General features: G+C 47.2%; 1 protein-coding gene across 2 annotated transcripts in view; it reads right to left on the minus strand.

The window, feature by feature from the left end:
* Positions 1-412: 412 nt before the first annotated feature.
* LOC135901015 (monocarboxylate transporter 12-B-like) overlaps positions 413-22167 on the minus strand; it is a 32198-nt gene continuing 10443 nt past the window's right edge. Inside the window, exons 2-7 of one of the 2 annotated variants that reach the window (XM_070532968.1) lie at positions 21572-21717; positions 19660-19920; positions 18939-19082; positions 16747-17042; positions 6265-6853; positions 413-3000 (exon numbers count right to left, since the gene is read on the minus strand). In XM_070532968.1, coding sequence (XP_070389069.1) covers positions 2828-3000; positions 6265-6853; positions 16747-17042; positions 18939-19082; positions 19660-19888 — 1431 coding nt within the window. In that variant the 5' untranslated portion in view covers positions 19889-19920; positions 21572-21717 and the 3' untranslated portion in view covers positions 413-2827. The remainder of the gene's footprint in view (positions 3001-6264; positions 6854-16746; positions 17043-18938; positions 19083-19659; positions 19921-21571; positions 21718-22167) is intronic. The other variant, XM_065430646.1, reaches the window with a different exon arrangement.

Raw genomic sequence — 22167 nt, forward strand, 5'->3', positions numbered from 1 at the left:
GAAGACGACTTAGACGTGCCAGTAATCTCAGAGGATGTTTTGTGTGTGCATTTTCGCGCGAGGACGTATGTATATATTCGATCTCGCTGTGGGCTCCAGTACACAATAACGCACATAAGATATAATCACTTAGTTTTGAAGCATCACGTTGAAAAATTGAAGGATCTATAGCCAGATGGTCCAATAGATTTGGACAGGTTATATTCGCATATGACCATTATTGGAAACTCATTCGTGAGAAATCGGGCTTATGCATAGCGATGACCAATGGTGCCTAGCATTTACTGGCGCAAAGACCAGATATATCCAAAGAGAGGCAATGCACGTAACTAATAAGGTGCATTTATTTATTTGTATTGTGACAAACATTGGTAGTGTTACAATGCATAGATTATTTTGTTTATTCCGTCACACTCACTGAGGTTCAGTTGGATCTATTCGACCAAGAAATTAATGTAACCAGTAACTTTATTGACGACGCAAGCTGTTAGAGGTGACGGAGCTCTGAGCGCTTCAATTTGTGGGAGCTGAAGTAGAACGCCCGCAGTAATGCAGCAGACATGTGGACGCGTACATTCAGACCGGCACATCTGGGCGCGAAGCGCTTTCTCACCTTACCGCTTTACCATATCTTGGTCGACGATTTCAATCGGCGCTGGTGTGGCTGCCTGGCGACTACAGTTTTGTTTTACAGCTTTCCATGGGTGCTACAGGGAGGCATTTTTCCAAGCCTCATCAATGACGCCTGGTGGTTCATAGAGGACCCAGACGCGGGCATCGCAGCATCGAGTAATCAGAAATTTGTGCTCCAGGTGCTCGTGCGTAGCAACAACACCCTTCCCTCCACTGTGCACAGCGAGTAACTTGAGATTGTCGATCCAGATGTGTTCACAAGCGAGGGAAGAAGACTGACGACACCTTTGACAATCAATTATAAGTGGAGATAACAAAACGTGTGGAGGACCACCGTGAATCGACTGAAATACTCCGGACAGCTTGTTTCATATTGTGCGTTTGTGCATTGTTCATAAATTTTGGGAACAGGGTGCCGTAAAACGTATGCCTTATTTTTTGTAATTGTTTAACTGATTTCGTGGCGTATTAGGTCGCCACTAACAAATTGCATTTTAGAAATAAGTATTTTTGATTGCATAAGTTACTTTTTTTCGTAACGTGTAAATATCTGAACGATATTGGCATAAGCACGAAATTAGAGACCAGAGGAAAATGACATTCCACTGGAATGTCGACGCTCTTTCTAATGCGTAAAATGGTCACAATGGGGGAGTGATTTTGTCCACAGAACGCTTCCGCGAACAGGTATAATGGTGTAACTTACTTGCTATGTGCTTCCAGGGGATGTTATCTTCAGCCTTGTCAGCAGCATCGGAAGTGCACTAATTTGTGACTGCAGCATGACGACAACCTAGCGGTCTTGCTGGACTTACTATTTGCACAGCAGACGGAGCAGTCGATGTTTCTTGTAATTAAGAGGACAGATAACCCCCTTAAAATTGAAGACCAAGAACCAGAGTTCGTATTTTAATCATCGTAACTCTACATAGCTTTGTTGTCATTGTAATCAAGCCTGTTTGGCCTGGGTGGCGAATGAGGAGTTAATGCGGATGTAGGGCGCGTGTCGTAGAGCCTGCTGTCGTCTTTCGTACACGTGTACGTAGCGCGTAGGTGGCTATTACTAGTAATTCGTAAGCTGCTGTGTGAGACGAGTGATGCCACAGAATCCGATTCCCGATAGTTATTTCGTGCTCGATGCGGGGACGCTAGAAGATACCACCCGGGATTTGAAGAAGTGGGAGCACCTCTAAGCAATAGTTCTGAAGGCAAAACTGTTCTGGTGGCTCACCGCAGCAGCAGCACGCTGACATACTTGCCGGCACCCGGCTCCCATGGCCAAGCATTGAGCATTTCTGGCTCGGGAGCTGCCTTATCACGGAACGAAAAGCCGCGTAGGGAAACCAGCCCACCTTGATATTCGACGAAAGTGATTGGCCTATGAATGGAAGCCTCACACGACATGTGAGAAACGTGTCAGAAGCTTCGTATTTGTGGTGTACCACCTTCATCTGTAACTTGCTTGTGTGAGCGTTGGAAGTGGTCTTGTCAGTGTTTTAGATTGTGCCACCCGCCATTTCTATTTCCAGCGGAACGTGGAAGCACACTCACATACCACGGAGGTTAGCGACATCGCACAAGGTCCCCAGTGCGGCCGCATGTTGTTACCTATTGTCAGAATAGTGCTGTGGGTGCTGATTGACGTTGTTTGCTGCACTTGGCACAAGTATTTCGAGATCCGTGGAATATATTTGCCTGTTGAACGGTCTTATAGTCTCGGTGGCAAATACAAGCATGAAAATAATGGTGGTTACCTCAGTAGTCGGCGTTGCTTTCCCAGTGGACGTGCTCGAACAGAATACCATGCTGCGCTTTGCTCTTTTTGCCTAGTGGATCAATACAACCACGAAAGTGTCGTCACACGAATGATCACAATCAACATACGACGTCATGGGATTTTCAGTGATAGTTTTAGTATCGATACCATTATACTTTTAAAAGGCAGCTGCCGCGGACACCACTGGAGGTAGTGAACAGGTGTGGAATTGCCTTTCCTTAGAAGACAAGATGGTAGCAATATCAAGCTTAATGCTTTGGTTACCCACTATTTCACGCCTCTAAATACGCAAAACCACTTCCTTAAGTGATCAAGAACAGCGTTCCCTTGGCTTGTGTGTGGACATGTGGTGCGGTGTATAACAGACGTTAGCGAGTACGGCCACAGAACGTTGGTGGTGGCGCCCGTATACTGCCGCTATATGGTGGCTCCGTAGTTGACGTGGCCGGAGCTATTGTCCCGACGCAGGAACTTGTTGCTTGTCCTTTCGTGGCACACGAGGCCCAGAAGCATCATAGCCACGAGGCAGGCCAGGGCTGCAAATGACCGGAACAGGTTGTCATACGAGCCCATTGTGTCCCGAAAGTAACCTGAAAAAAAAATTCACCGACCATTACGATTCTCGCAATGGGAAATTCAAGTGCAGCTCTACATGCGTTTTCATTACGCGATATATTGGCTGGCACGGACATTCTGTCTCGTGCCGCAAGTAGGAAAAGGAGCGAAATGTGACGCGAGTGCCTGTCAAATCGGGAGATCATAACAGGCGGTGAGTGCGTGACACGTGGGCTTGATTCACAGCAGCCGCCACGGACAGACCGCCGCTCATGCAGCGCATCGTATCCATATATGGTATCGTGCGACGCGCTCGCCGCGTGCCATCGGTCAACGGACGAAGGCACTTGGCGCAGCTGCTATGACGCCATCTCGTAGTGGTCGTCGCAAGTCTTGCACCAGGCTGCACCCCGCGTTCGCTTTCATGTTTCTGTCTCCTCGTTCGCTCGGTTACGCCGAGGGACGAAACCAGTGCTCGCCGCAGGAACGAGCGCCAAAGAGCTGAGCTCTAAAGGGTGCATTATATTGGGACATAATAACCTGGAAATGTAGACTCATGAAAAAATTATGAAAATTGAACAGCCAGAAATTGCCTTTATAGGATAAACGCACGCCTCAAAGCACAGCCTAGCTTCTTGACATTCGCCCACCTGCTTACCTCATCGCCCATCGTAGCTAAACCCAGTACGTAGACATGCCGTATTGCCTTCGTAGATCTTGCATGTCATGCTGCGTACCGATTTGTTGGCCATTCCTTTATGCAGATTTCGCTATGTGCAACGGAGAGCACAATAGGAATGAATTAAACTAAACTTTACTTCGGGATGTAGCCTTAAAATGTATTTTACCGGAAAAGTTACGGGGAATAACAAGAAATCAATAGCACGCTCCGTCACACTCTGAAACGAAGGTTCAGATGTCAGATATTACGTCCAGCAAGATCTTCCGCCATGTAGCTACATAGCTGCGGCACGCTTTTAACAGCGTCTGTAATTAATAACCGTGAGTGACAATCATTGCAAGGTCTTTTTTCATACTGAAACCTCCGCGGTGTATGCGAAACCAGAAATACAAGTTCATAAGGATTGCGTAAAAGGAAACCGTGCCTATTGATGCACACATCATTACATCCGGTTCAGTGCTCTGTAGCATTAGGTTTTACGGGGTTTAGCACCTCATAGGGAAGAAGCAGCGCTATGGAGAGTATTACTCTTTGCTCACACAGTAGAGGAACTCGATATCGCTCCAGCTCTGGCGCATTTGTCAGGCGAATGGATTTACTCATCAGAACTTGTAATATGACCCCTGGTGCGTCTTATATTTCGTTAGCATAATGTCACCCCATCAGGTGATCAGGTGGCCACCTGACCGGCCGCCAATGGGATCACAGTTACGCGTTCGATAAAGAAACAGTGCTTTAGACACGCAACAGTTATCTACGGTCTATATTGGCGGCACGCAAGGCTTTTAAAGCATTTTAATTATTATTGACAAGAATTACCGGTTTATGCGGGTGGCGCTGCGGTTTCATCACGCTACACAATTTTGAGGACGATTAGGTTTCGTGTTGCACGTACCTATTCTTCCATATATAAAATCATGCATTCTCGTAGTCATTATGGAGATCAGCTCAACTTGGGTCTTGATACACGTGGGCCAAGTGGCGGTAGTGAATAAGCAACTTCTACAACAGAAGCAATTTTGCTCGTGGTCTCCGGCAGACTTCCGGTTCACAAAAACTGTCATCGCCCATCGCAGTTAAACCCAGTACTGCTCTTATTTATCGAATTGACCTATACGTATAGCAATTTTCAATATACCCCTGCAGATGTGCCGGACGCTCACTCTATCATCTACGGAATTACGCTGCGATACAACAGACGCTGCCTAAATATCGTTACTGCAACAAATACATGCCTGGGAGGAAATGATTTCTTTATGTAAGAAACTATATCTATTTCGTGTTTTCGGCTGTTTTCGCACTCAAACGAACGTGTTAGTCGCCGAACGACAACTACCCCTTCGAGACGCGCGAACTATCGTGCGAGAGCTTTGTCGCGTCTGATCGCTGTGTACGGTGGCGGTGCTGTCCCATATTCCTCCGCCGCTATATATATTTTTACCCCCTGTCAAAGCTGTCGTAATTCACTATTCTTCAATAGGACATATACACTTCAAGGCCCTATACTTGCAAATGTATTTGCGACTACTTTTACTCATTGTTGAACTTCGATATTGACTTGCACAAAAGGACACTGCTACCATTGCTCGGATTGCCATCGACAGGTCTGTCATCGACAGGTCTTACTTCATAAAAATTTGGTCGCACCCATTTGCGACGACTGCTAAGTTAGGGAAGAGGCACTCATTCACACAGGACACATGATTTATTCAGCATTCATAACAGCCAACTTTGGGGAGTGTGATGGTTCGCCTGTTTAGTTTCATTGCTTCTGCATCCAAATGCAGTGTGCGTCTTTTTGGATACTTCCTAACGCTGCATGCGTGAGCCGCGAATGGGCGCTAGTGTAGTGAATGTAATGCAGTGGCGGGACTTTTCGGTTTTGCCATGTCACGTATTCTGTGCCACTCATCGACTGTTTGCTTTGCGCCGAAGACACGTGCTCGCTTATTATATTGCAGGCACACGTTCGGATCCTCGTAGAGAATAGAGTCTCTACATTTGTTTTATATGGTCGTCGTATCGAGGTCAGGTAGTGTGACCACAGTAAGCTAGTGTGGCGAAATAAATTCTATTGCACTTGATACTACACTCCGAGTGCCACGTTTTCCATTTCACTATTCCATGTGACGCGATAAGTCTGGAATCTAGGAAATAAAGATTCGATATAGTTTTGTTCCATCCACCATAAGATTGAAACATTAATGATGCGCTTGATGCATTGCGCACTGCATGCTTAGAAGATAAACTTATTGGTTGCTCTGGCAGAGCTCATGACGACGAATGTTTCTTCTTTTTTTCTCTGACGTAAGCCAACAGTTGCTTCCATGGCTGCATGGAGATAGAACATCTGTGACGTACGGATTTATTTTTTTCACCTGAAAGATGCAGCGCTTTGCTTAGGCAAATATTGAAAAAAAAGTATGAGGAACAGTCTGTGGGCAATCTTCGTGCCAGCATGGCTGATTTCCTTCGCTAGACACCAACTCGCGATATACAAACCTACTCTAACATAAGTTTAGTTTTTCATCGCACTACTCTCATTACGGATGTAGTGAGGGGAATTCAGAAAGAACAATAGAAGTTATATTAGGGACAGCCGCAAGATTTTACCTACCTATGATCGCAGGGTTTCCCAGCAGCAGAGGTAGCATCGCAACTCCGGTGACGCCTATGGCCGCCGCAATGTATTCGATGCCAAGGTAGTCCGCCACTAAGACACCTTTCATGGTCAGAAGGCAACCAAACTGCGCCGCAGCCACGAAGCACACCATCCAGACGCCTGCAACCGAGTGGACGTGGGGCAACGCCAAGCAGGCTAGCGTTATGAACACGTAGCACAGCGCCACCAGTGCGCTACGGCTCAGGTAGCCCCGGTCCGCTGCCAGTGGTAAAAGCAGCCTCCCGAGGAGCCCCGCCAACGAGATGCATATGATCATCTGCTTGGCCTGGGAGACTGTCAATCCTTTGTCTATAGCATAGTCCACGATGGTCGTCGACAGAAGCATGTCGCCGTAGTCACACAGCACAAACGACGGAAGGAAAGCATAAAAGATCGGGGCCTTCAGAGGCGCGAAAGCTGCGCAGAGCGACTCTGTGCATAAACTCGGAGTCTCGGACGGCTCGCCTTGCGACTGGCCACTCGCCTTGACTTCGATTTCCACGGGTAGTTGAAACACTGTTTCTGCGTCACACACATTTTTCGCCTGGAGAAGAGTTTTGTTGCAAGCGAAGAAAACGTGTGCTTTAATATGAAATAAGAAACAATGCATTCTTGTAAACAATAACACAACATTTTGCTACCACTTAGGTTCCCTGTCACATTGACTAATTCACTCAAACTTACGTATTGTTTAAATTAGGATCGTTAAAACGTAGATGAAGTGGTTTCCCAATCGAAGAAAACATTCGCGTTGGAAAGAGGTGACTGCACACTTTATGATTTACCATTTGCCCAGACAACCCTTCCTAGGCAACAAGACCTGGTTGCCTGAGGTCTGAGGTGTCTAATATGATGGGCTACTAGGAACGCACTCGTGGTCGTGATGCCGTTCGGATCCTTGCATCGTCGCTACATGCTCATCTAGCGATCATTATGAGGCTGTCATGTTACCACAGTTTTCACTTCACTAACACCATACTGTTATATATATATATATATATATATATATATATATATATATATATATATATATATATATATATATATATATATATATGCGTGTGTCTTAAGAAAGAGAGAGAAAGCGAGCAAGGACAGAAGGCAGGGTGGTCAACCAGATGAGCACCTGGTTTGCTACCATTAATTGGGGGTGGAAGAAAGGGGACTGAAAGAGGAAAAGAAGGAGAGTGAGAGCCCTGAGCCCGTCTGTGAGAATGCACAGGGATACTATGAACGTTCTCCTAAGCCCATGCACTTCAGGTAGCCTACTAGCACACATATCGCTTTTCGTGCCAATGACGGGTGTGGTCATGGTGCGAGTATCTAACTCCCGTAGTCATAAATGCAACTTAACTTGAAGCTCATGCTTGACTTGATATAAATGACGCCTGGTGCGAGCGCGCCCAAGACGCTCATCGCGTTTCTTTTGGCTCGTTCACGACAGGCGTCATTTAAATCAAGTCAAGCATGGGCTTCAAATTAGGATGCATTTCTGAATAAAGGGGTTAGACTCAGAGAACGTGTCGTGATCGCGAGCTACGTGAAGGGCGATGTCACGGTCGTTACCATTGCTGTTCGCTATGGCTTGCGTAGTAGCGAAGCTGACTCTAGACTCTTGCAAGTCGATGATGGCACCGTTCACCTGAAGGAAATCCATGCCTAGTATAAGGTACTTCGAACATTCAGGAAGAATGACAAAGTCACCGATGTACGTGAAGCCCCGAATGTTGACTAGTGCCGTGCACCGGCCATTTGGAGTTATGAGGCGCCCTCCTGCAGTAGGAATCTGAGTCCCGGTCCGTAGCGTCAAAGCTTTGTTCAGGATACGCGCGAGATTCTGGCTCATAACAGTCGTGTCCGCACCCGTGTCGACTAACGCCGTTACTTTGTGGTCATATATGGCATGTTCTTGTGGGTGGGCAGCGCGACCCGGAAATAATACACCAGTTGTTAGTCTGCGCTCCTGTTGTGTCCTTTCTTTTAACGCGATAGCGTTAAGGAGCTCGTGTCACAGAAAAGCCGGTGTCGTCGGCGTCGGGTGTCGGCGTCGGCGGCGTTGACCGTGAGCGATAAATCACGGCAGGCTCTTCATACATAAAAAGCAACTTCCAAGATTGGCCCGGTGGGAATCGAACCCGGGTCTCCGGAGTGTGAGACAGAGACGCTACCACTCAGCCACGAGTTCGATGCTTCCAAGCGGTGCAAACGCGCCTCTAGTGAATGCGGTGTTGCCTTCGAAACCAGCCGTGGAAAGTTATACTGCGGTGTATATCGGTAATTATGAACATGTAACGTACAGAAGTCACAATTACACGAGTTGCGAAGTGCGTTTCCGCTGAATTTCTTTTGCGCTTTCCGCACACGCAGAGCCATCTTGCGGCAAACACAGAAGACCCCCTCCTCTCAATGTACGGCGCTGCCCCGACAGGAGGCGCGCCGCGCGCGCATTGGGACCGCTGCCAGGCGCGTCGCGGGACTCCCTCTCCCCTGACGACGCTTCGCCGTGCTTCCGGTTTAGATTACTATCTATCTCTCTGCCCGTGCCGATCACGACGTTTGGCTGGCGTAGATCGTTTTCCCTCCGAGACACCGAGTTCTTTGGTTCGTTTCGTTCGCTCAGGCGCACGTTTCGTTGTCGCGCCGAAAGCTGCGTTGCTCGACGTTCACCGCGTGATAGGTGGGCGCTAAGTCCGATGCGGGGCGCATCGTAAGTGATTGCTGTGCCGTAGCGCATTGTCTTATACCCCTTGGCGGGTCGACGGGAACGCTGTCGCGTCCCACTCTTGAAGGCGAAGCTTAAGCGTCCTCCAATTTTTTTCCTTCGTCCGGGTCGCGCTGCCCACCCACAAGAACATGTTCAATCACCAACTCGCCCAGCTTGCCGTCTTAATTCATATATGGCAACTGGTACGTCGCAAGATACTGACACCGAACTACGCTGCTATCTCTGCATCTCAATTACATCATCTCGCGGTCGTCATAGTGGAGGATCTTCAGCGTTCGCAAAGTCAGCGACCTCACCTCTGCAGGTCGCTGGACTCAGTTTTCCCGGGAGGCAGGGCTGGGTTAGCGACGCCTTGTTGCGCTCGGCGTGAAGATGGGGCTGGAAGATCTGTTGCGGGCGGGTGACGGTGACCGAGGGACACGGAATCGTGGGGCACACGAGGTCCTGGCATCCGCGAGGTAGGCTTCAATCTCCACGGGGCGTTCACCATTGCGCGGGCACGGCGCATTCAGTGAAAATCCACGGAGCCCAGTTCGGCGGTAAGGACACGCCCTGTAGAGGTCATCGGCTTCACCGCAATGAAAACGCAAGGGCCTCCGGTCTGCAGTGCGCCATACGTCGCTCTTGCGGGGTGGTCGTGTTTCAGACATGAATGGCGTGCAGCGAGTCCTGAAGTTGCCAGTTGCTTGTTCAATGGCGCGCACCATGAAAGTTCGGGACATCGCGCACATCGTAAAAAGTCGGGGACAACGAAATTCACGCAGCTTCCGCATACGACATGCGAGGGTGTGGCTGCCGTACAGCCGCGGCCACGTCTGTGTAGAGCACGCGAGCAGACGGCCTTGCTCTGCGGGGCGACACCGTGCGACAGGTGCGGGATTTGACGCACTGTGCCCAGGAGCATGCGCGGCCTAATAGACATGCAGGTCGGTTCACGCTGCTTTAAACCAGAAATTATGTTGGTAAACGCACGTGTTTTGCCGGTTGTGCGCATTACCCGAGGGCGCCACCTTACTACGCGCGATGACAAGGGAATTGCGCAAGTGGGTGATAGCGTGGGCGATTCTGTCAGGGCACTTGATATGAAAAACAATGTCTTCACCAATCCCAGATAATGTTATCTGGGATTGGTGAATCAAATGACAACATCGCACGCGTGCTGCCTATATTAGACATAGAAGTCAAACCTTTTCGCAGAATTTATTCGCACTTGCTCCCCGACTCACAGCGGATGAGCGACGCGCAATTGCTATTATGGGGCGCACAATGACGCTGTTGTTGGCGTTATGATTTTTTCGTATCACCGCGCAATCGGAACGGCCAGAAAGCACGCATAGTTTGTCGTGAGAGTCGGGCGCGTGTTATCAGCTGAAACGCGTAATCTTTTGGCATGGCGATACCGAGAGCGCCCTGAGGAAGCGTACATAAAAGCGTAACTGCCCGTTTCAACGTTGCCACTCGTGCAATGCAGTTCTGCATGTATATTATAGGCCGCGCATGCTCCTGGGCACAGTGCGTCAGACCCCGCAACTGCCGCCGGTGTCGCCCCGCAGAGCAAGGCCATCTGCTCGCGCGCTCTACACAGACGTGGCCGCGGCTGTACCTCCTGCTGTGGTGTCTCGCCTCGCTCCGGGACTTATACTGCCTGCCGGATTTCCTTCCGGACGACCTCGGCCAGAGCGAGTCGCGGTACCGATACTGGAGCCACCTGAAGCTTTTGAAGCTCTTCTCGGACAATAAGCCTGATGAGCTTCCGCAAGGCGTCAATTTTGTCCAAGGGTATAGCGAGAGGATCAGGCGATAGGGTCGACACGTCGCGGTTGTACTGCCTTGTTCATTGCTGCAGAGGCTTTTCCATTGATATGGCTTCCATGAGAAGCTCTGCAATGGTCTTTGGTGGGTTGCGTATTAGTCCACCGAATAACTCTTGCTTGACGCCGCGCATCAAGTTCCTGAGCTTCTTTTCTTCCGGCATGAATGGATTGGCGCGTCGGAAAAGTCGGCACATATCTTCCACAAACATTGCGACGCTTTCATTCGGCCGCTGCACTCTCCCCTGAATTGCAGATTCAGCTCGCTCCTTCCGATCGAGGCTGTTGCAAGTGCTGATTAGCTGCCGTCGGAATTCATTCCATGCCGATAGGGCCGCCTCACGGTTCTCAAACCATGTCCGCGCATAGTCCTCGTGGGCAAAGTAGGCGTTGCGTATCTTGCGCTCCGGAGTCCAGCCGTTAAATTCTGCTACACGCTCAAAGTGATTGAGCCAGTCCTCAGCATCTTCGAAGGTGGCCCTATGGAAGGATGGGGGTTCCCTTCTGCTACTAGTACGTCGCTATTCCCCCTTTTCTGTGTCTGTGTTTACTTGATAACATAGCACATATTGAGCACATATTGACGTTTTGTTGTCACGTGGCGATTCGTTTTTACAGTTCATTTCGGTGCATTTTTATACTTTGTATTTTAGATGATATGTTTGCAATCGCCATTGGTCTATACACGTGTCAGCTATCCTTTGAACGATTCGGATGGATTTTGTTCGCCAATTTTATTCGTTTTTCATATAAATAATCTTTAATTTGGTTGATAGGCACATGTATATTAACTGTACTGATACCATGCAATGTATTCTGATGAAGGCCGGACCCCGGCCGAAACGTCAATAAACCGCTTCATACGCGTGTCTACTTCACTGTAAATATTTACCCGGACCCAAAACTGCTTTTCTTCCGGTATATATATATATATATATATATATAGAGAGAGAGAGAGAGAGAGAGGGGACGGAGAGAGAGAAAGAAGATGATGTGACTGAAGTGCTGACAACTGTACAACAACAGTCTGACTATGACGGTATGACGACAACGAGCTGACGATGAGTTTCTGACGACAATGACATGACGACCACTGCAGCACGAAGCCTGTAAGGCGGCTATGGTGCGACGACGACGGCATAAGGAAAGCCGACTGCCATATAAGAACAAATACATGACAAATGTATGGCGACATTAGCGTCACTACGACGGCATCATGGCCACGAGCACATTCTCAGTGGCCCAAGCTATCGATAAATCTGCCGACTGCGTCGACGTAGAATGCCTGACGACAACGGCATAACCTGAGTCACCACCAAGTGGCAATGATGACGATAGAAAGCCTACGATGGTCTCGTGACAACTAGCGCACACTTATTGACCCATGGTGATACACAGCTTGGGCTACTCTATTGACATAACAGGCTAGGTAAACAGATACATGGAGAGATACATTAGGTAGGTAAAAAGTGTCGATAGATAGATAGATAGATAGATAGATAGATAGATAGATAGATAGATAGATAGATAGATAGATAGATAGATAGATAGATAGATAGATAGATAGATAGATAGATAGATAGATAGATAGATAGATAGATAGATAGATAGATAGATAGATAGATAGATAGATAGATAGATAGATAGATAGATAGATAGATAGATAGATAGATAGATAGATAGATAGGCTAAAAACGGCTGGCGTTGGCGAAGAATGTTAATCGCCACAATATTGGTAAGCTATTTGGCCAGCAGGGTTAACATTCTGTCCGGAACCTCCCGGCCTCCTGCGTCTTGAATACATTTAGATATTTCAATTACGACGTACGTGCCCCTAGAAAAGTATGCACCACCCTAGTAATAAAAAGAAGCACGCTTTCAACAGCTCCGTCTTTACTGCAGCCTGCTAATTGCATCACACCAGCTCCTGTTTTCGTTCACGTTTGTATCACTGCCACTGACATCTGGCCGAACACACACGGAAAACAATGCCTCTACTAAAATCCCTTGAAATAAATGCAATAAATCAGCCTGATTTCTGTATCTCCCTATCCGATGCGCGCCTATTAAAAGCCTGAGGAGCTATCAGTTCGCGCATACTGGTTGACGTTTTCAACCACTTTAGATGCCGAGCAGCTGCAGCCGCCTGGAGAGCCTCGAGCCTTGCTGGGTGCTTCCTGCCTAAACGTTTGGGGAAAGCTGGTTTCTCCTTCAGTTCTAGCCTATTGTTGAACGCTTCCGTATTGCTCCCGTGACCCGGATGTTGCTGACCTCAAGCTGCTGAGGCGCCGGCTTCGTTCCCTCTGTTGCACCATGCCCTAAGAGCTGGTGCAAGCCCCCATAATGCAGCAGACCAACTGCGTGCCACCGCGGTGTGAACAGTACCACTCATGAGGGAAGCATTTATTTTTACTTAACTGTGCGTTTTAGCGCATACATGTTATGTTATAGTGCGCTAAATAAATACTATAGGCCAGAAATTATACAAATGGGCTTCACTCACATTTTTTAAGTAATTCAGCTTATACTTAATGTCAGGAAGCTGTTCATGATGTATAAGCCAGGATTTCACCCTTCGAGATTGCCACATTTTAGGTACAAAATATCGGTTTCGAAAGTTTTAACATCAGCAGCCTAACTTACGACATGCGCGAGAAAGTTGGCCCCTTAACACATTGCCCAGTTTGTAGTGTTTAAGTTTCACAAGTTTCAAAGAAATATTTCACAGGTTAAAGCCATTAGTACCATTCATGTGTTTAGATCAACAGTTGATGCGCGATCGGCCTCGGATCGACCATATCAGGTTCATATAAATGCCAAGTGCAATGGAATTTCAGTTGGGCGAAATTGCCTGTAAATGCATGACATACCATATCAAAGTTATTCTTCGCAAATCCAACGGGCTGCAATTTTTTGTATTTTATCGTTAGCAGCCTTTAAATAGCGCCTCAGCAGCCGACGCGAGCAGCTGACGGTAAGCGGTAGTGATGCGGATATGCTGAAAGTCGTAGAACCATACACTACTGCTGATCTTGCAGTTTCGCCTAGGTTCCCAGGGTAAGGGACTAAAGGTCGACTGCAACGAAATGTTCAACCGCGTAAGAAGCCCACTTTTAGATAATTTAGGCCGGCAGTATTCTATGTGCAAGATCTTAGGCTTGGAATACAGGTAAATGCGTCACAAAGAGATCGCAGAAAATCGATGCTTTTCATATCGAAACTGAAAAAAAAACGCCGCTATTATGACCTCCCTGAAGGGACGTACAGTTAAAATGTGGAGAAATAGCACTCTTGATGTCTGTTTTCCTTGTTTATATTCCGTTCCAGTGTATTACCGAACAGGTCGTGAACGTCTGCTAGCCACAATGTTAGTATACTTTGTTAGCTGCATCTAACGCTGTGACAACGCCGTTGCGAGCCCGCAAAGTTCTTTGAATGCGAAAGATTCTCCGAGTCCAGAGAGTTTTCTCTATCTGGTTGTCTGCGTTCAACAGCAGGGCCTCCGTTCGTTCTGCCTCCGCTGAAAGAAGAGCGCGTTGGGGTGGCCAAGCTGAAGGTGCGGTGCAGTCTGCCTTAACGCGAACGCGATCCACGCGTGGCGCATTCACGCTACGTCGGAAAAATGTGGACGTTCTACAGTATACTGGTTGGCTATACTGGATACCTCAGGCCGGAGCAGATGGAACAGGGTGCATCGCGCGCCAGCTTGGCTTACCAGCAGCGTGCTGTTCGGTTTCACTGAAGCGACCGTGTTGTGTTTGCGCCGTCGACACACAACGAAGCGATCGCTAGCCGCACACATTTCCGCTAGCGATGCGGAAGCAACGGATCAACGCGCGGCTGTGCGTCATGTTTAAAGCGCTGGGCAAAATTTTAGCAATCACTGCGTTTCCGGCATGACGTATCCGACTTCACCGGTTGCTGCCTCGCACGCTCGAAGCGCCGGACTTGTCGAGCGATCAGGCTACTACGGCCATGTATAGTAAAGGATGACAAGTAGCTGAGGCTTGGCATGACCGGACTTCCCGGACTCGGCCATTTTTCTCTGGCGGCTTTGCTATCCTGCATGGCTTGCCGCCGCATCTACACGATAGCCGCCGCGTCGCTCTCTCCTTCGTGACAAATGCAGCATGCGGTTCCTGCTCGTTTCCGGCACTGTGTCAGAAAGGATTTCGTTCGTCTACGTCGACGCGTCCAATGTGGTGACATACGAAATTTATTGAAGATGATGCACTGACGGATATGATCGCTAGAGAATGTCGCTCTTCAACAAAACTTGCTGCTGAACGTTACCTTTGGTTTTCGGGCGCCATTTTGCCATAAAGTACATATGGTCACCCAGAAAAAGCGTCTGCCAAGCAGATTATGACAGAGAAGTGACTGTGCTGTTGAAATGTAGCTATTGCAGCTTCGTCAACTGCAGTTTACATGCATTGTGCGCGTTGGCTGGTCCACATCACACTTGCCTGTTGCGCCCCGGGGCAGCCTTTCGCTCTGAAAGCTGGGGCAGAAAAGATTTGTTCGGCCTTCCTCTACTCAGCGTTGTGTATTGCACAGCTATCGCTCGTGTTCGGGTACGTATTCGAGCACCCGGTGGTCACGCAAAGCGCCGGTATTTTTGCAACAGCTCATATCACGAGTGCAACACGAAGAACGCACACCGAGAAAGACGCCTGTTAATTTGAAAAAGATGAGCGAGCATTGCGCCTGGCTGCCTAGACGCATCATGTCGCAACTGAGAGATCAGCAGTTGCGTACGGTTCTTCAATATTCGCCATATCCGCATCGCTACCACTCTACAGCTGCATGCGTCATCTGCATAGGCGCGACTTAACAGCTGCTCATAACAAAATTAGGCCATTACTGGCCCTGCGGCTTGGCCAAGATTACCTTGAAAGCATACGCCAGCATTTATAGTCAATTAAACCGAAGTGAAATTTCCTTGCAGCTGGCGTTTAAACGGCTACTACAAGGATGCTGTGACACCTACTCGAACACGAGCCACGGCTGCGCAGAGAAAGGCAGAACACATCTTAAGTTTCCCAGATTCTAGGGTGAAATCGCGCACCCAAGTCATACGTCTAAGTCGTACGTTATTTCTGTCGAGTGGTATTGACGATGTATTAATTAATTTTTTTAGTTATTTTGCAGATTCGCTGTGACAATCATTCCAGCGCATATTGACACATGCACTGGTAGTTCAAGTATGAAATTTCACACAGATACTACTGCATGTTTCAATTACCTGAAACTAGGCTTGATTTCGTTACAGTTGACATTTAAGCTACAATCGCACTACATGTTTCCCGAACCATTATTAACAGCTTTTTTCTACGGAACTGGTTCAGTAATCCAGTGAGCGATGAAATATACCCCTTAACACTCTGAACAAGGTGAATAATAAAAATTCAGTGCACACGTGCTTTGTTTGTGCAATAAGTACCTATATATCAGGACTGCAACTGTTTGTATTCGCACTGCCATATTACATAGCAACGTCATCTTCATCATCAACCTATCTTTTGTCCACTGTAATGCGACGGTCTCTCGCGGTGACCTTTACTATCACTGCCTTGCGCTTGCTGAGTCATATACATTATATGTGCCTGAAGATTAAACGCGGATCAATATAGACACCATAGAAAGCGACTAAGAATGGTGGAAGAAAGAGAGGTCACAAACTGAAGCCAATGTTAGGACAAGGCAACTTGTCTTCGTCATGGGCCAGACAGAGTGAAGTCTCCCTATGAAAACCTTGAATTCAGTCTGAGATTAACTTTATTTGACTACTGTAACACTACTGACTGCTGTACTGACTACTTCCTGTCTGTCGTCTTCAAAGGCTCTGTCTTTGAATTTTTGTTGAAAGAAGGTAGTTATTATGAAAACGTGTGAACCTACCACAGTAAGTAGAAGTTGGCGGCTGATTTTCCTCCTTGCAGTGGTGCAGCAGCGTATGGCTCTCGGATTGCTTAGGAGCATAATGAAGACCATGACATTCATAACTATCCCGCCGAGCAGCAGCATGCCGCCTTGGAAGCCGTAAGTATTGAAGAGGATGGTCAGTATAGGAGGGAACACCAAACCCGACAGGGACCAGCCAACAAACTTGAAACCAGTGGCCACTCCTCGATACTTCATGAAGTAGGTAATGTTGTAAACCGATAGCATTATCACCATGGTCCCGGAGCCCATAGCTGAAATGTGAATTGAACATATCTCCATTAGTTAGCGATGGGCAAAATTAACCGTCTTACAGATAAGCATAAATTAAAGGACGTTAAATCAGAAGGGTAGACACGAGAATAAGGAAGTTCTCATGCTGAACACGAGGTCGCAGATTTTATTTGTGATGATACACCTCATAAATTTATCGTGAACATAAGAATAAATTATTCTGGTTATCGCAAATGAAAGGTGTGAAGTGCTGAAGAACCGATCCGCTTATATACGCTGTAATCCTGGCGTATGGCTCCTTGGCAACTCCTTTTACTGTACCTCTATGATAAATGGCCATTAGGATACCTCCAAAGACAGATTTACGAGATTTCATATTGTAGTGCCGACCATTACAGTGCGAAAATTATTACAAATAGCCCCGAGTGTTCTAATACGCTGGCACAAGTTCTTTTTTTTTTGTGCTCTTGACGCTACGTCGTGCACACGCAAAGTACGAAATTGGCCTCCTCGCCCTTTTTACGTTTTGTAGGCGCTAATGCATAAATCATACCGTGTGGATAGAACGGGCTTTTGAATATTACTTTCTGCACTAACCAAATGTGCTTTCCAGAAAGTGAGCTAACGCTAAAGACGCGGTAGCGAAAAATGACAGCCATATTTGGACTAATTTCACAATTCGGCGAGCATTTACCAGTGACAAATTTGTCAACTAAAGAAGCAGACATAGCTTGGACAAGTTTGCGTGCGTTATTACCTTCATTTCATTCTTTTCATTTATTATACCACATCATGGGGCTTTACGGTATTAAAGCGTGGGGGCGCGAACGCTGCACAATACAAATCAGTACATGCCCTATCAGTACCCACTTGCACCTACATGCTGGATGGGCCCATCTGGGAATAATTTGCACCATATTAGAAGTTACCACTATAGCGGGACTTAAGTATATTCTACTAATGTTATCATCATCTGGAGCTGCTCAGTGATGGCAACAGAAACTCCTTCTTCCTACCCGCAGTTAGATGACGGGCCATTTCTATAATGCGAGATTCTCTTTAAGCTTTTACGCATCGTAAAATTATGACATCGTAAAACGTTGTATTCAGGCACATGCCGCTCTGACTCGCGTACCAGTGAACACAAAACAAAGAGGTGCCTCAAAAAAAAAAAAAGAAGGCAGGTTCCGCAACACGAGCCTGAGTGAGCACAACGCAAACAGTACAACTCAAGAGCCGCGGAGCACAGCGATCCTTCAGTGCAAGTCCTGTGGCTGCGCACAGGATACTAAAAGCTGCACAGTGCTAAAGTCCTTTAAGGATTTTCTACGCTCGTTTGGTATTTCGATCATACAATATTTTTTTTTCTTTTTTAAAGGAAGAGCTGTGGCACAAAAGCTTAACCAGAAAAAAAAAACGGCAATCCTAAATGGTTTTTGGAATGTCTTTGGAATTAGTGCACTACTGGCGCGCTGAGAAGAGAAGTTATTCTCTTCTGAACCTTTCTTAATTCTTTTCGATTTCATATATACCCCGCAGCAAACACCTCTTCACGATATTTGCACCTTTACTATCATTTTGCTTGTCTTCTTTTGATTGTCATATTTTGCGAGCGTTGTCTCTTAGTATGTACTGCTATACGCAAGCTAAAGTATTACCGAATGAGGAGTGCGCCAAGACCCTTTTATCTGCGCCTGGAAGAATATGTATTTTACGCAAGAAATACGAAAAAGAACACAAAGGAGACTGCAGTTCGCAAACATGTTGAAGTGAAGTGGTTTCTAACTTGCGAACGCTCAATCTTTTCGCGTAATATCGATCGATATCCAATGACGGATACACACTTGTGCATATCCAAATGTTACAGGTCTTATAAATGCCGCAGATATGTCTTGTAGTTCAGGAGATTAACTTACCGTAAATTACTCCCATGGTTACAGATATTGCTTGGATATTAGGAGCGAATGCGGACAGTACGAAGCCCATCCAAGAAAATAAGCCACCCATCAGTGTGAGGTTGTGAACTGATACAGTTCTTTGTAGAGCAGCGAGAACGAGACCTAGCAGAAAGGCGAAACAACAAAGTGGCTCATGTAAACAGCATGATGAAAACGCGAAAACAAGAAATGATTGTTATCGGACATTTTCCCGTATATGGAACATTACTTAGTTACCGTATTATGTTACTCTCAACATAAGAGCGTGCCGAAATTCCGTAAGTATATGATACAACACACATACAGATGAACTGACAACTGACGAAGTTAAATAGGTCATTTGAGGGCGTTGCCGAAACGGGAGTATTCTGGTTGCTGCCTGGTAGTGTAAGTATAAAAAGTCTGTCGAAAGGTTCAGTTACGGAAAATGGAAATAGAGAACCAGCATCACAAATGTTAAAAAAAAGAATGAAGAAACGCATTGGGACATCCGGTTGGAGACAACGGTTTATGCATAGATCTTAAATACCTCAATTACACTTTCACCCAGTTTTTATAGCACCCTGCATTTTATGCACAGTCAGGGATCAACGTGATCACGAAGATTTGCTCTTTTTATGCATTCGACAAAAGCACAGATCACGCTTTGGCGATGAACACGGGTGTTATTCGTTCAACCCGGGTTTTCAATTCATCATACCTATCACGTGGCAGGCAATGGAATGAATACTGGCGGGCCAGGACGCTTCCTTCCGTGTTGCTCCGTAGTGGCGCATGTACACGACGTAGAAGAATCCGTGGTTGGACACGCCCACCGTACTCAGGAACGCCGCGGCGGCTGTGATCAAAGGCACGCTCCATAGGCTGTCCAGAAGGTGTGGCTGGGCCACCCTGGGTGCCGCGGAAGGCGAACGCGACTTGTCGCACATACTAGTCTTTGTTGTTCAACTTCTGCAATCACCTGCGTAAAATAGCGGCGGTCGTTATTGTTCACCTAGCAAGGTGCGCGACTTGAATGGTTGTCATTTTGGTGGTAACTTAAATAGACCACTGGATGGGGGGAAGGGCGTTATAGAGGCGAAGAAGGCGGAGTTAACCTGGCCTGCTGAGCTGCCAATTCCTTCCTCTTCTATATGGGTACAGCTGGTCACCTATGCAACTACGGTGGGCAGAACGCTAACTCATAATTACTAAAGTACCAAAGGAAAGAAATCAGCACATTCATTAGAATAAATTTTTCACGTTGCATTTTTTTTCACAATCCACAAGCAACGTTTAGTTCGGTTATATGGAAAGCAGTGAAAGAGTGGTTAACAGGTGATAAAAATAATGACCCCCGGGAAACGCCTTGCCGCCTAAGTTCTCGACGCTGTCTGCCGATGAGTCTTGAGCAAAATTCTTCAGCAGTGTCAATTTCTCTGCGGCCTTGGTGCGAAGCGATGGAATTGACAGGAACACGCTATTAAGGAGATACGCGAAGTCCACGCACGGTTCGCCATATCTGAGATAAGCGCTTAGGTTGATCCGACGACTCACAGAAACGTTTTCATATTTGAGGTTGTAGTGCATCAATGGGGCGTTGAATCTTCTTTTGCATCCGCCTTGCCTCTCTGAAATCATGGATGGATTTAGTTTTCCTTACACCATACCACTCATGCGCCTCGGTATTCTCGCATCGATTCAATGTTTTCGGTAAAGGAGCTTGAAGCGGCACTGGCGACTTGCAGGTGCTCTTCGTCACCTGGGCCGGACGGCGTTACCTATGCGGCGCTCGTAAATCTTGCGCAGCAAGTACGACTCATGCAAGGAGTCTTGGTGCAACGCTTTGGTTCCACGTGAATGGAAATGCAGCCGCTTTGTTCCACTTCTCAGACCTGGTAAATCACCCTTAGATTTGCCATCGCATCGCCCCATTGCTGTGGTTAGTTTCATAGGGAAAATAATGGAAAGAATGATTTGGATGCGTCTCAAATGGTACCTGCAAAATTACAAGTTGTACCCAGACGCTACAGTTGGCTTCCGACGTGGACGTTCATCCATGATTGACGTTTGTTACACATGAGAAACGTCTGAAACCACTCACTGCGGCATTATTCCTTGAGATAAAAGGCACATATGATAATGTTGCACATAATGCCATTATAGAGGCTCTGATTGAAGCCGGAATGAGTGGCTGTGCAGTTATTTCACCGACAGGCATTTTTTTCGTGATAACCTAGGATGGCGCCACGACTCAACACCAAACACTCCGTGCAGTACCGCAAGGCGGAATGTTAAGCTCGACGCTATTCAACATAGTGCTCGTTGTCCTAGTCATATGCTTGTCCAACAGTATCCATGTATGCTGAAGACATATGTATTTGGGCGTCGGCTGGAACACGACCGCCGGTACGAGCAAGGCTATGAAATACAGCTGCGTTAACGTCACTGTACTTGAAAAACAGAACTTATAGCTGTCTTCAGAGAAATGCTGCTTTGTTCAATTCACTCGAAAGGCAATGAAGCGTTACTCTGTTATTGTCAACGGGCAAGCCATTGCAAACGCGCAGATACACCGCTTTTTAGGGGTAATTATCGACCACGACATATCATGGCGCACACACGCTTCATACCTGAAGAAGAAGTTAGTGACGGCATTACATGTACTCAAACTGATCGGCAAAAAATCATGGGGCACATCGGCGCGGCCAATGCTGCAGCTTGAAAACACCTTGTCCCTCGGTTTCGCAAGGTACAGCCACCCTGTGCTTGGCGACACCTGCAAAACAAACATGCGTGTACTGCAGGGACTACAAGCTCAAGGCCTAAGGACATGTCTCAGTCTCCCGAAGGGTGGGTCTACAGCAGCAGCGGTTGTCATAGCTCGAGATCACCAATTATCAACGTACTTGATAACCCAATCTCTCAGGGCGTATACACGTTGGCCAACTACCTTCTCACCATTGTGCCGTTTTACCCTCAGAAAAGTCAAGCACAACTTTTAGTCGTGTAATTGTTGCCAATCGTACCTCATTGCCACCAAACTACATGCCTGCAGCAAGAGCATCCTCCTCTATCTGGTGCCTGCACAAACCTGAAATACGCCTCACCATCCCAGCAATCAGAAAGAAAGCGAACATGCTGTCGTTTGCCACGAAGCAGGCCACATTAGGGCTTTTATATGAGATGCACAGCGCCCGCGTGCACGTTTACATCGATGGCTCAGTAA

Source organism: Dermacentor albipictus, chromosome 2, assembly GCF_038994185.2.
Source record: "Dermacentor albipictus isolate Rhodes 1998 colony chromosome 2, USDA_Dalb.pri_finalv2, whole genome shotgun sequence".
NCBI classification, from domain to species: Eukaryota; Metazoa; Arthropoda; class Arachnida; order Ixodida; family Ixodidae; genus Dermacentor; species Dermacentor albipictus.